Genomic DNA, 15,684 nt, shown 5'->3' with positions numbered 1-15,684 from the left:
ATCTTTCATCTCTTTTCAGTTGAATTATAAAAAATAAAAACATATTTTACAACCACCACTCCCCGTACAGAGCTCTTCCGTGAGGTTCCCTCCACATGCATTACCACTACATTCTATATTAACAACATACAACACTCAGCTCACATGTTTTTTAAGGAGGGAGGAAAACCAGAGAACCTGGAGAAAAATCATCGCAGCACAGAAGAGGACAACACATCAAACAAACTCAAATCATATATGATCCAGTCTGAGCTGGAGCTCCATCACAGACCACAGCGGTGAGAGTTGAGTACTAAACCGCTCTGCGTCCCATGCCACTTTGGTTTTCTCTATCAATCAAAGTTATCATCATCATCATAGCTTTTGTCATTGATAGCAATGACCTTTCCAACCTACTTATAATTTCTAATCATTATTATCATTATTCTAGATACATCTGCTAATGGTAACACTTTCTTAAGGTTTGGATGACAACGTGAATGGCTGTCCCACCCCTTATAAACTAGAGGCATTAAAAGTTGACCACAAGTTTATCAGTTGAATTACAGTCAAGCGTCGTCCTCTATAAACAAATTAAGTTAATTAAGTTAATTAAGTTAATTAAGTTAATTAAGTTAATTAAGTTAATTAACTTAATTAAGTTAATTAAGTTAATTAAGTTAATTAAGTTAATTAAGTTAATTAACTTAATTAAGTTAATTAAGTTAATTAAGTTAATTAAGTTAATTAAGTTAATTAACTTAATTAACTTAATTAACTTAATTAATTATTAATTATTGATTAAAGACTTTTTTTTTTCATTAAGTTAATTAAGTTAATTTTTATCATTAATGATTATTATGATCATCATGGTCATCATTATTATTATTATTAAGTAGTCAAGCAAGTTTCTATATAAACCATGGATTGTTTCGACAATTATTAATTGTAAAAGGCTTTCAAGGATTTGTTCTTTAACATTTTTGTTAGGCTGCCAAGGGGTGCCTTTGGGTGGGAAGTAAGGAAGAATGGGAGGAGGACTCAGAGGAGATTATCTTTGCCATATATGCATCATATTGCTCTAAGCCAATGCTCAAAGGGTCAACTAGTGGGACCATATATTTTGGTAGACTTGATTTGAAATTAGCTTTACACTACTTGCTCTTCAATACTTTATGAAAATTGTGCTTGATAAACCATGATAAACCAATTGTGCTTGACCAGCCATGACGTCATCAGAAACCCAAATCGATTTTGGGCGAAGGTGTCCTAGGGGTCCAGACCCCCTGCCAACCGAACCCATGGGGACCCCTGCCGGGCCCAGTATAACACAAATAAGGGTTAGCGTCGGTTTCTGGGGCCTGGGACCCAGCCATGACGTCATCAGAAACCCAAATCGATTCTGGTCGAAGGTGTCCTAGGGGTCCAGACCCCCTGCCAACCTCACCCATGGGGACCCCTGCCGGGCCCAGTATAACACAAACAAGGGCTAGCGTCGGTTTCTGGGGTCTGGGACCCAGCCATGACGTCATCAGAAACCCAAATCGATTTTGGGCGAAGGTGTCCTAGGGGTCCAGACCCCCTGCCAACCGAACCCATGGGGACCCCTGCCGGGCCCAGTATAACACAAATAAGGGTTAGCGTCGGTTTCTGGGGCCTGGGACCCAGCCATGACGTCATCAGAAACCCAAATCGATTCTGGTCGAAGGTGTCCTAGGGGTCCAGACCCCCTGCCAACCTCACCCATGGGGACCCCTGCCGGGCTCAGTATAACACAAATAAGAGTTAGCGTCGGTTTCTGGGGTCTGGGACCCAGTCATGACGTCATCAGAAACCCAGATCGATTTTGGTACAAGTTATCGGTGGGATTCAGACCCCCTGCCAACCGAACCCATGGGGACCCCTGCCGGGCCCAGTATAACACAAATAAGGGTTAGCGTCGGTTTCTGGGGCCTGGGACCCAGCCATGACGCGGTGTGCTTTTTGGAATGAAAATATTTGAAGTATTTCTTTCACGATATTATAAAGCGCTTAAGTATGATACTGCACCTACACCTACACCTACACCTACACCTACACCTACACCTACACCTACACCTACACCTACACCTACACCTACACCTACACCTACACCTACACCTACACCTACACATACACATACACATACAAAGACACATATACACACACACACACATATACACCACACACATATACACACACATACACACACATACACACACATACACACACATACAGTTACACATACACATTTACACATACACATTGACACATACACATTGACACATACACATTAACACATACACATTGACACATACACATTGACACATACATACATATACACTTGATTGCAGAAAGGTTGTAGTATACATTTATACATATATCTAATGAGATGCAAGATTTCAAATGAGATGCAGAATGTAAAACATGCTTAAATACGTTTGCTTAACCACTAAATTTTGTGGAAAATATTTTTTAACTTGCCTTTGCGCAATATTTTACGACTGATTCAATAGAAGATAAGTAAGATCAAAAAAGTTACTTTTTTAAGTTTTGCATCTCATTAGATATATGTATAAATGTATACTACAACCTTTCTGCAATCAAGTGTATACATACATACATACATACATACATACATACATACATACATACATACATACATACATACATACATACATACATACATACATACATACATACATACATACATACATACATACATACATACATACATACAGCCATTTGCAAAAATTATGGCCGCTTCTATACATATGTACCAGTATATCAAAAGCATATCAAAAATTATGGGATGTCATCCCTGATATTTTTTTCGAGTTATCTATTATAGGGCTTTCCGAAAAAAATATCAAGAAAGATATCTCGCTATGTCTGATATACTTTTGAAATACCTGTATGCCGTATATTTGAAACGGCCATAATTTTTGCAAATGGCTGTATATATACATATATATATGTCTACAAAAATGGAAATAAACACCATCCAATGTTTACGATATACTATGTCTTTCTATCCATATTCCAATAATATATATCCCATTCTTGGAATATGGATAGAAAGACATAGTATATCGTAAACATTTGATGGTGTTTATTTCCATTTTTTGAAACCTCACCTTAATACGATGTCTATGGCGTACGCGCGCAGTTCTGACACTTTCCAAAATGAATTACTAGTCATTTCTGCTTCGTCAAAATCCTATTTACAAGATTCCTCCTATTTTGCGTTTTACTTCGAGGGACATACTACTGTGCTGTTTTTATTTTTCTGATTAAAAATACGGTTCGCAGTGACTCTCATAACACATCAAGTGACTTGAGTGAGATTTTTTTTACAAAATTCCCCTCTTTTTGACGTGAACTTTAGTGTTGCTGTGGTGTTCAAAAAGAATGCCATGATCTATTATCATCCAGTCTGTACCGCTTAGATATTACTTTACATCATTGCCCCATTTCGACCTCTTCCATCAAGAGAGCGATTTGCTGTTCTGAGACTGCCACATAGTATAGCGAAGTGTAGCCATAGTTCATAATGAATCATCTATCCACTAGGGTGAAACGACAACCTTATTGTACCACTCTTATCAGGATTTATAGTATGTTGTGTTCGTATATATACAAATAGAGGATGGATATTACACGAGCGCTTGGAGATACGAAATGGATCTTCGAGTGCTGAAAAGATCGATGAAAGTATCCAAATAAGCAGACCAAGTCATTACTGAACTTAGTTTGTTATTTTAGCAGATCTCAGTAACACTATTAGGTGCTGGGAGTTTTAATGCGGTCACGGAATACGGATACGTATCAAAGTTAAACTTATCCTATACAAGTCTGCCATACTGTATAGCACTTCTGGCGAAGATAGCTATTCTCTCTATGTTCCGCATTTTGATCATTACAACTTAAGGAACGCTGACTTTCCAATATCAAGGTCCATTTCTATGGCCAAAACTAAACAAAAAAGTTTCAAATTCAAGCCCCTCAAATCAGTGGTATAAGGAAATTAGACCACTGTTGTGACAGTGTTCTTTATGTAATAGCTGATTGTTAATTTAAATTTCAATTATGATTTTTATTTTTCATCATTCATTCATTCATTCATTCATTCATTCATTCATTCATTCATTCATTTATGAATTTATTCGTGTATTTATTTATTTTTGGGAGGGGTCTTACTTCACTCCTCCAGAGCTATTTTAATCAATAATTCTACTACCATTTGACTATTCAAATCACTCTAGTTCAATTATTTTATCATTTATTTTAGCGTCCATTTACATATTCAATGTCAGATAACCCGTGTTTGGGATCTATTTACTTATGCCTCCAAACAATAAACATTCGTCTTTCCAAACATTGCTAAACATTTCCATTTTTCATTTTACTATTACCTACTCAACTTTTCTTTCTCACAAGTTAGAGCATTTTCCAAATATTTTTAACTCTTCTATCTTAGCGCTTTCTAAAGCTGTTTCAGTGAACAAAATTGGCGCCTCCAAAGCTCAACAGAAAGTACGAAAAATTGCACCCACAAAGTCAAGAACATTTTTCTCATCACAAACAATTCCAGAAAAAAAATGTCCGTTTCACCAACAAATATACAAAAAACCTTTCCTTACCAAAAAAACCATTCAAAAGTCGCCTCTTTAAATCTGTCTAGACACTAATTCCACCCACCGACCACACTCAATTGGCTTCCAAACAACTCCTTCTCTAAGTGACTTAAACACACGTCACCACGCTGCCGCCAACGCGTCTGACAAACTCCATACGGCAACTTAACCCTACAACATACAAAATGGCGAACCACAGGAATACCAACACTCAACAAAACCCACATAGCTTCCTGCTGGATTCAACAATAACTACAAGTCTTTGGGCACCCTCCAACTCGCTCCTCGCCCGAAGGCCACAAGTTCACTGGCCTCTCAAACTCCCTGTGAGGGTGCCCAAACACCCATCAAGCCACCAGGTCTGGCCCCACATGGTAGCAACCAATTTTCGACTCACTAAAACTCCCTATTTCTCCCTATTCATGGCCAAAAAAAACAACCCCATTGCTGACCATGAGTGCCCCTCTACACACTTCTTCGTGCAGAGAACCATTGCTGCCTTCATTAGGCTTAACGATGCCTTCGGGCACCTCGTGGCTGATCTCTTCCCTTCCCTTTCTTATGGCGACGAGCGACTGAACTAACGAGCGAACGCACGAGCTAGATACCAACCCTCTCATTACATGCGCACCCTATGCTAATTATCTCTTCCACACTACTCTATCGTATACGCCATTTGGGTTAGCACACTTCCACTTCCACTTCCAACCAACCTGCTGCTTACTTCCTTCCAATACACACTGCTCTCCAGCCCAGGTAAGCTTCCTTCATTGTTTTTTTAGTGCTTCCAATTCCATAGTCCTTCCACAACCACACTAAAACTTACGCTTTTCTCCACTCACTCATGCTACACTGCAAACACGAAAAGTCTAAAACACTTTACACTATTTCGTACGCTTTCCATCATTCAGCACTTGCACACTCTCACTCTTTCTACTCTTCATTACATTACCATTCTTATATACATATTATTTCACCTACATTATTACAATGTATAGCCTTAGTTTTGGCATAATACAAAGCCATTTTTCCCCATTTTTTTATGCCTACAGCCTCAATCAACTCTAACTTTTCGTGTTTGCCACTACTCATTTCATGTTTTTATTCTTTTCACCATCATTTCAATTCAATTACTTCAATACAAAAATACACAATGATTATTCATACAAAAATAGACATCTATTATTGAACTTTATCATTATTGTTTACTTACATCTTCACAGTAGCCTTTAAATCCACACTCACTTGGTGCTAGTTTCTAGCTTGACACTTCATTGCTTTTTCTTGAATTTCAAAAATAATTAAATACATCATTATTAAACTTATACGTAGAATAGGTTTTATAAATAGAATTACATAACAAGATTTTTGATTCAAATAGGGTAAAAAAATCAAATAACATTACCTGACTTTCTGTTGATGTATGTCATTGCCAGTGATTTCATCTGAAAACACGCACACTCACACTAAGAGATAGTCAGTAAAGACACTAAATGCATCAAATAGATTCTACTTATCCTTAATACTTCTCACAATACCGATTTAAATCCAATGCGGCTTCTATATAACCTATATATACCTATAACTTTATGGACATATATCTTTGAAGGAATTTAAAAAGAAGTTGAAGACATACTTATTTCGGCAAGTCTTTTTTATGTACTTTTCACAAATATTTCTTCATACTTATATTTATTCAATTTTGTTCAAGCATATATTTTTATAGTTCTTTTATTATGAATATATTTTAACTTATATTATTCATTTTCATCGCTTTTCATTTTTAACTACAAACGGAAAACTTTCAAAAACAAAGCAACAGGATATGAAAAAAATGTTAGAAGATAATAGTCTAAACCATGCAAGCAGGCAAGCAGGCAAGCAGGCAAGCAGGCAGGCAGGCAAGCAAGAAAAAAGCTAAATAAACAAGCAAACTGAAATATATGCATATATTAGACAAACAAATTAAACATTAAAGAAACAAAGAAACAATTATAAACTCATACAAACAAATAACAGTGATAGAGGTGACCACCAAAAGCAACTTGCATCCATTTCACACCATCTCCAGAACCAAACTCATTTTTAGCTTTCCGATTCCTTGGAGGTTTTTTGTCATTAGCCTTAAACAAAAGAAAATGGAAACTCGTGATAAATTGCATGCACACTGGTGCATGCACTACCTCATGCACTATCCTTTTCAAGTTCAGTCTTTTAAAGAGTTGATCTAAACTAATGCTTACCAAAATAAATATTTTCTACACGTAAATACAAATGCATCTCTTAACTCATTCTAAGTCTTGGCAGCAACTGAGGGAGACATTTGAATGCTGCGCCTAACAAGAAGACTATTTAAATTCCAACAAGATGTTGAGACAAAAAGCTCTTTTGTTCTTATTAAACAAAAGAAGTTGGAAACTCGGGATAAAATCGCACGCACACTCAAACGATTCTTAAACTGTGGAATTGCTTATGGTAAGGGTGTTGGGGAGGAACTTCTCATACCAATTTTTTTCAATGCGCATGCGATTTTTATTGCGAATTTCTCACCTTTTGTTGAAATGAAACTCGAGAATAATTATAATTATCTGCTTTATTCATATAATTTTTTTTTGCTATGAGGGCGAAGAATTCATGAACATCATTAAGTGGTATAATACATTAATAGACCTCATCGACTCTGGAGCACTTGAGCGTAATGTTGTCCCATTTCAGACCATGTGTCATTTCCTGGAGTATAATATTCTTTGTTTGAGTTGTATCCATATTCATGTGTCTTCTCATGTGCAACCGAGCGCAAACATTAAACAAAGAAATAATACTCTAGGGAATGACACGTGGTCTGAAATGGTAAAACATTACGTCAGAGCAGAGGAGGTCTATTGAGCAACTTTCATCAAAATATTACGAGTGGTATTTTGTATTAATTCTTAGAGAAATAAGGTGGTAATTCCTATTAATAACAGATCTACAAATAATTAACCCTTTATGCCCCATGGGGAATCTTGCTTACGTTGTGCACTAATCCCAAGGGTCATTAACATTCATTGTGCAGTATTGAGTATGCCTTAGATTTTGCCTTATAATGCCAAAGCAAGCTAAGGTACTGCATTACAATAGAAAGAAAAATTATAGATCTAATATCAAACTTTATTTTTAAACATCATAAGGTAGTAAATACATAAAATCTGATGAGAATATACTACTGAAAATCCTAGAACCTAAAACATACTTGCTCAGCCATTTTGTTCTAGGTTTGATATTGCAAACACATGGATTAGATTTACTATAAATCATCTCCTAGATCAATAATTCAATATAGAAATGATAAAAATGTATATTGAGACATGCAGCTAAAGAATAAGCTAGTTATCTATCATGAAAGTCAAGTGGTTTTCACAAATATGAAATAATTAAAGTTAAGTTAATTTTGAATTTGGCGCGTCCAAAGTCGGTCCAATCAAGCTAGGTCACTAGCGGTATGGTTGCGAAAGCACTTCAAACACACTCGCTTTCCACACAGTTCACACTGTAATCTGCACCAGCTCTTTTCTTTTTTCCTTAGGCATCTTTTGCAGAGGCCTTTTGTGCAGGGAATAGGCCAGTGGCCACCCTGCAAAGATCCAGAAACACAGGATAATTTGCGGCAACTGAATTCGCCGATCAAGTCCTTTGCAAGTTCTAATCTAAATTGAAGCTGTGTTCGTGAGCGATGATTTGGCGCCAGCATTTCTAAAATGTGGGCATTTACAATGCTCAAGTCAATGAGAAACCAAAATAGGTATCTCCACCACTTTCTGGACTTGAGTCCGACAGCATAGTAGCCGCGAGATTGATCACTGCGATCAACAGCACCCATGTTGGCGTTGTAGCTCTTCACTACAGGAGCGCTAGGCACATCGATAATGGTTCCATCGCGTTGTTTTCGTTTTACAGTGTCGTCTCCAACAGGATTCGACTGGCTGCTTAAAAAGTTGACAAGCCTCTTGTCCTTCCAAACCGTTGCCACGAGATTGTTCTTTCGTTTGAACAAGGATTCGCCTTGTTTTAAGCGCTTCACGTCGGGGTTTTTTTTCCCTAACTCCTTCGGATAACCCGAACTGCTAGCTTTTATCGTGCTACATAAATAGACTTGGTCTTTTAATAAATCTTCGGCTAGACGAACTGATGTGAAATAATTATCACAGAAGACATGATGGTTTTTGCCTGTGATTGTCCGTGTTAAATCATGTACGACACGGTAGCCAAGGCCATGTTCGACTCCGCCATCTTGCTTCTTCCCCGTGTAAACTTGAAAGTCCAACACGTAGCCATTTGAGGAATCGGCACACTCCCAGACCTTTATTCCTCTCTTGATGGGTTTGTTGGGCATGTATTGCTTCATCCCAAGCCTGCCTTTGTACTTAACCATAGCTTCATCTACAGCAACGTTCTTTGTTGGCATGTACTCTTCGCGGCATTGCTGTAAAACACGATCAACAACAGTTCGAACTTTGTAAAGTCTGTCGTGTTGCCGATCTTCTCTCGGAAGAGCTTTAGATTTGTCATTGAGATGTAGATATTGATTTAGTTTATCATAACGATTTCTTGGCATGACTTTTTTGATCTCTGGGACTCCAAGGAGAGGTTCTTTAGACCAATACAGTCGAGTTGAAGGGAGCTTTTTTATTCCAAACACGACGTGAAGACCAAGGAACGCTTTGATCTCTTCGGCTGTTGTATCACGCCACTTTGGATCGGGCTTCACAGCGATGCATTGCTGGGCATACAGGTTAGTTTCTCTGACAATAAGTTCGATTAAGTCCTCGGGAAACAATAAATGAAAGAAGTCCAGTGCAGTTCCATCTTCTGCAACTCCAGAGACAGGACCAGAGCGAGATACAAATGGCGCGACATTCACAACTCCATTGCCATTTCCCCAAGTGTTTACATCTTCTTGTGGCTCAGTTTCTTCGTCATCTGAGACGGAAAAATCAGACAAATCTTCTGTGTTCACTGTTGAAACAGAAATATCTGATTCAGAAGAGTCTGAAGCAGAGTCTGAGTCGTTCAAGGCTTGAATATCGTCGTTCGTAAATCCTAAAAAATCTTCCGAGTCGCTATCGCTCTCCATTTCCAAACGTGTTTCTTCAACTATAATTTTCACTGCGAACTTGTGTGACAACCTATGCCATATTTGGTATGAAAATAAATGTAAACTCTTCTCCTATTGGTTAGAATACGATAGAGCATCAAAACAAAGATATAACATGTCTTTTGATTGGCTAGAAGAGGTCACGGTCTGAGAGAGCCATATGGCTCACTTGGGAATTGGAGCCAGTTACGGAAGTGAGCCATATGGCTCACTTGGGGCATAAAGGGTTAAGCAGCATGTTCATCATAATAATAAGCCTTTATTTTTGTATTTCATTTTCTTGAAAACAGAGCATAATGAAATTACACATATTATTAAGAAAGTGATATACTTGTTGAGTGGTTAATCACAATACACTTTGAGTCAAGGCTATGGGAAACAATAGTGTAATCCTAATTATTCTCTTCTTTTCCCCGGCACATTGTTTAGTGCATGTTGATCACTCAACCAAAATATCCAACGTTGAATGGATTGAGAGAGACTTGATATATACAGTCAATTCAAAAAATGTTGTCGTCAACCAACTCAAGCCTACGCGACTGGACTGAAAGGAACTCTGGGTAGTAATCATTGTAGCCGAGTTGACTCTATAATTTTATCTGACTAGTTATGCCTGGTTTAAAGCATGAACCTTCATAGGCGAGTGGGAAGTGTTGAAGAAGACGTTTTTTTCATGCCTTCATATTTTCAAAATTGTGAACTGAATCATAACTACTTTGTTTTTCTTTCCCTAAATCCAATTACATGCGTTTGATGGATTGTTTCTCGCCATTATTATCTTATTACTAGCGGGACAATTAATTCAGAATGAATATTTGACCGCTTCAGTGATTTTTACCTATATTCCTTTCGGTCCAGTCACGTAGGCTTAAGCCGGTCGACGACAACGTTTTTTGAATTGACTGTATCTGATCAACCAATCAATAACAAGTTTTTGGTAGATGCGTTATTAAAACACTAACTATAATAATGTAAAAATAATTAGTTTACAAAACCCTTACCCTGATATGACAATTTTAATGCAAAGTTTTTTCATGGCCATGTGAACCCTGAAAACATGAATCTTTAGTGCCAAATTATTACACTCCTCATTCTCATTTTGAATTTTTCAAATAAATCCTCAATTCTAGTGAATATGTAATAGAAAAATATTTTGATTTTTTTTGAGCAGTCTTTTATATTAATCTAAAATTTGTTGAAATATTATGATTCAAATTAATGTAATTTGAGAAGTAAGGAGAGGTTGGGAGCTGATAATTGCTAAAATTTCTATGGCAAGTTATGTTCATCATGGTTTATATTGTGATTATGCAAATTATTCATACTCTACCATGGAGGAAATTTAATAAAAGGGTCCCTTTCCTCTGAAATTTCCAGAAACTTTGTAACACCCCCCTCTAACCCCCCATACCTAAGGAACTTCTGATTCCTCCATGGTGTGGTATGGATTGTTCTGGAACAACGCATTCTACTTAATGAGATTGAGTTGTATGTAATCATTTTTTCTATCAGTCCAAATGTGGCCACCATTGATTTTCAAAGATGAAACTATTTTGAAAAGTACATTTTTATAAAAGTTTTATGACCATTTATCTAACTTCAATGAAGTTATTTGGAATTAAAAATCCAGAGGTTTTGCAAGTGTAAAAACTATTGAGGACTGGGTATATTTTAATCTTAAACTTTTCACTTTTCGTATCTAATTTGAAGCACTATTAAAATACGTATTTCAAATATAATAATTGAGCGGTGGCCACCTTTACACTCAGTCTTTAACTCCAAGGATGCTTTATACCTAAACTACTACAACCTTATACCAAGACCAGAGTGAATATTACCATTAACCGCAAAAGATTCTAGAAGTAGAATTATAAAATGTCATCATGCTTGATGTAGGAAATCAGCAATGATGTAAGCAAATGTCAGAGTTCAAAGAACTGTTCGTCACAAGTATTCATTATGTCTGATTTGGATCTGTTGACAGATTGCCTTGATGCTCTTTGGTTAGGAGAGGAAAAGGACAAGGGTCTAAAGAGGTCATCTTCTCTTGTTCTACTTGCATGTTGATCTCTTTCAAGTTTTTCCAGCAGTTCTTTTCCTGAGTGTAGCCTAATAAAACAAACAATGTGTAAGATATGGTGAGCATTAGTTGTATTATAACACTAATACCATGATCACCTCGGGATCCATTGTTTTTGGAGGGTGTTTAATCACTAACATCCCTCCCTCATGAATGACATGAAGGAAATTTAGAAACTAAATATCCCTCATGTTATTCATGAGAGGTTGTCCCTCATGTAACGTAATCATCGGGACACTGAGTCTAAAATGACCCGGTTCGAAAACTGATGCATTTTTAATGAGGATGTTTGCCACCCTGCAACGGGCTTTATTCAATGTGGGATAGAGAAATTGGTCTTAGAGTGGGATTCTATACGCTAGGACAAACTTTGCACATGCGTTATAATGGACTAAAATTACCAACTTCTTACAAACTAATGTTTTACACAAATGTTAATTTTCTCGGTGCAAGGGCAGCCTTCACGCAAGCGCAAAGCCATTTTGAAACAAAAAGCAAAAAGTTAACGTTTATTCAACCACTTTATTGATTTTTCACACATCTTATTTAGAACTGATTGTAATAATAAATGTTTAATTTTAGTACTCCATGCAGTGTGTCTTTTAGTGTTCTCTGGAACTGTAGCTTCTCTAACACTCTAGACTTCAGCGTCTTTTAAAAAGCTAAAACGACCTTCCGCCATTCTGGTCAAGTTGTAGTAAAGCAAAAATTTATTCCTTAATTTATATGTTTTCTGTGTTGACAAAAAGACATTCCAATGAGAGTTCTTAAACAAATTATTATGTCATTGAAGTAGTTTTAAGAAAACATTTTAAGTTTTAATTAGCATTTTGCTAACCAAACACTCTCTTACTTGTGCTTCCATGAGTAATCATTCAGTCTAAGTTCTTTAAACAATGAATTTTGATTTCTCAAGCATGTTAAGGCTTGGTTTTTTAATGGATCAATGAAAAACTATGCTTGTGCAATAACTCTATTAATTTTAAAGGGTTTCTTTTAAAGCTGTGACATTGAGGGTTGGCGCTAAAATCATAATTAGGTTTCTTGAAATTTTAAGGATGGTCATGTTGACTTCCGGCGGTCACGTGACCTTAAGGCAAGAAAAATAGAAATTTCAAAATGGGCTGACAGTTTTTATGTGACTGGAAAATTTTTCAATGTGAAATTGTTAAGTAAAATAATATTAACAACAACCTGTCCGGAATAGTTGAAAATTATTCTTAGTTAAGACAAAAAATAAGAATATTCAATATTTGGACTCGGTCACGTGACCTGTTTTGTTAATTATCCCTTTAGCCAGAACCAAAGTACATCTATTCCGGACAGATTCTTGTTCAGGTTAATGTACCTAACAACTTGAAATAAAAATATTTTTGATTCATAGAAAAACCGCCAGCCCATTTTGAAATTTCTCTTTTGCCCTCCTTAAGGTCACGTGACCACTGGAGGTCGAAAAGACCATGCTTTAAATTTTTAGAAACCGAAATATCACTTAAGGTCCAAAACTCCATTTCAAAAGCTTAAGCTTTAACTAAATGTGATTTTTCAACAAACCGGTAAAATACCAAGCCTTAACATGCTTGAGTTAGTAGGCTAGAATTAAGTAGGCCTTAGTATGCTACCAATTTGCCAAATATTTTGCCAATGTTTACACGGATAAAACAAAAACATGAGGTACAAAGTTTTATATCTCCCTTGAGACGATAAATCAGATAGATGGATTAGACAGTTTGATAGCAACTTATTAGTATTCAAGTTCGATTTGTTTTCTTTAATTTCCTCGGAAATCATGGTATTACAAACTAATACAATGGCAATTTCGGGATATTAGTGATTAAATGTCCCCTCTGCCTCGGGAGGTTTAGTGAAAGTCCCTCGGCCTACGGCCTCGGGCCTTCCACTAAACCTCCCTCGGCTTCGGGGACATTTAATCACTAATATCCCGAAATTGCCATGGTATTGCTTATAATAAACCATAGGGGCGGGCAACAAGAACTGAAGCAAAATATTAGATAAATTACTGAGAGTAGAGAGTAGAGGTATGAGGATGGCAATGATAATGACAAGACATGGTGATGAGGAGGATGGTGATGATAATGACAAGACATGGTGATGAGGAGGATGGTGATGATAATGACAAGACATGGTGAGGAGGAGGATGGTGATGATAATGACAAGACATGGTGATGAGGAGGATGGTGATGATAATGACAAGACATGGTGATGAGGAGGATGGTGATGATAATGACAAGACATGGTGATGAGGAGGATGGTGATGATAATGACGACATGGTGATGAGTAGGATGGCAATGATAATCGCAAGGTTGTAAGGCTGTAAGGCTGTATGGTTGTAAGGCTGTAAGGCTGTAAGGTTGTAAGGCTGTGAGGTTGTAAGGGTGTACGCACAAGGACTCCCATGCATGTCAAAACGATTCTGATCGATAAATAGTTCTAGTACAGATTTTTGCAAGTGTGTCATGACATGTGGGTTGTTATTGTCACACACCCTCATACAAGAATGACCATAAGACCTTGCAGAGAAACCTTACACCTCAATGCAGACCCTAAACCGGGACACATTTGAAATTCACTCGCTCGAAGACTCACTCCTTCGTTTGATTCTTCACAACTCGTGAATAAAAACCGCACACGCTCACTAACCATGAAGTAATCTCTATATATCACAAAATAATGACATCACTCCAGGATCCTTGTAAAGAGTCAAATCATCAAAAAGAGAATATCTCTCTGGGGCGGGTGGTACGACGTATCGAAGCCTGGATAGCGCTATCCAGCAGATAAATGCTTATCCAGTGGATAAGTCGATGCGGCTATCCAATAAATTTATCCACTAGATAAGATTTATCCGTCGGATAGTGCTATTCAAGCTTCGTACAACCGGGCCCTGAAAACTAAGCTCTAAATCCCACCCACCCCAATTACATCACACCTGCACAAACACATAGCATGTTCATCCCACCCCCATACTCAATAAACTATACTTGTATACCTTAGCTTTTCTGACCGTTGGACATTCTGCTTTATAGTTCCATCGAGCTGCTCTAAAAATTGTGACACCGAGTCTTCAGTATTTTCTGTTTGCATGACGTTACTGGTTGTAGTTCCGGGTTGACTGTCCTTAACATCACTGTTTTCTGATACAAGATCATGCTTCTCTTGCTCAACATCCACATCCAATTCATCAAAACCCACAAATGTAGAATTCACTTTCACAGGTATTTTTATAATCTTGTAAAAATGTATATTGTCATTTGTCCACAATTTGTTGACTCGCCTTATTTCTTCACCCTGTTTGTAATAAAGGAATATATAGAGAGAGGTAAATAAAGAAGTTACCTTTTAAGATACTTCTTCAATAGTGTATAGATAAAGTTTGGTTAACTAGCAGTTGATTTACATACCGGTACACCGTATCTTATTGATAATCCTTGTAATGTGTCCAAACTCTGAACGACATGACCAATCATTTTTATATCGACTTCACTTCGAACTGGTTTGGTTGTTGAGCCATAACTCTTAGGTGGCTCAAAGCTACCAGACAGTGAGCTTTTCTCAGATCTTATAAGTTTTCTATTGCTAGCTAGAAGATGGCTGGCTTGGCTTGTACCAGAAGAGCCGCCTTCGGAACTCGACATGTTTTTCCTTCACCCGTGCGCCATCTTGGATCTCCCCAACCAGGCACAGGGATCCCAACAACCTTATCTTTGCGTACGACAAAAATACCAAAAAAAGAACAAGAATTTTTTTTCACTTTTGAATTGTATATGCCTTTTTATTTTCATTTGCGTGAATCAATAGCGTGCATTTTTTTAAA

The 15,684-nt window shown here is 37.1% G+C and overlaps 1 protein-coding gene and 1 long non-coding RNA gene across 2 annotated transcripts; one reads left to right on the top strand and one right to left on the bottom strand.

Annotated features, from left to right (window-relative positions):
• The first annotated feature begins 4,782 nt into the window (after positions 1–4,782).
• On the top strand, positions 4,783–15,037 carry LOC116287998 (uncharacterized). Its single transcript, XR_004196134.2, has 3 exons — positions 4,783–5,390; positions 11,753–11,906; positions 14,897–15,037. It is a non-coding gene; the product is annotated as an uncharacterized LOC116287998 (long non-coding RNA).
• LOC116287997 (lysM and putative peptidoglycan-binding domain-containing protein 2) lies at positions 10,008–15,535 on the bottom strand. Its single transcript, XM_031694711.2, has 3 exons — positions 15,272–15,535; positions 14,860–15,158; positions 10,008–11,877 (listed from the first exon to the last, which is right to left on the bottom strand). The coding sequence occupies exons 1-3, from the start codon at positions 15,503–15,505 to the stop codon at positions 11,691–11,693; spliced, it is 720 nt and encodes a 239-aa protein (XP_031550571.1). The 5' UTR covers positions 15,506–15,535; the 3' UTR covers positions 10,008–11,690.
• Between the last annotated feature and the right edge of the window lie 149 nt (positions 15,536–15,684).

Source organism: Actinia tenebrosa, unplaced genomic scaffold, assembly GCF_029948245.1.
Source record: "Actinia tenebrosa isolate PJP-AT-01 unplaced genomic scaffold, QUT_ActTen_1.0 PGA_scaffold15__27_contigs__length_11533743, whole genome shotgun sequence".
Lineage (NCBI taxonomy): Eukaryota > Metazoa > Cnidaria > Anthozoa > Actiniaria > Actiniidae > Actinia > Actinia tenebrosa.
The sequence above is the reverse complement of the archived record's forward strand: the minus strand, read 5'-3'. Positions and strand labels throughout refer to the sequence as shown.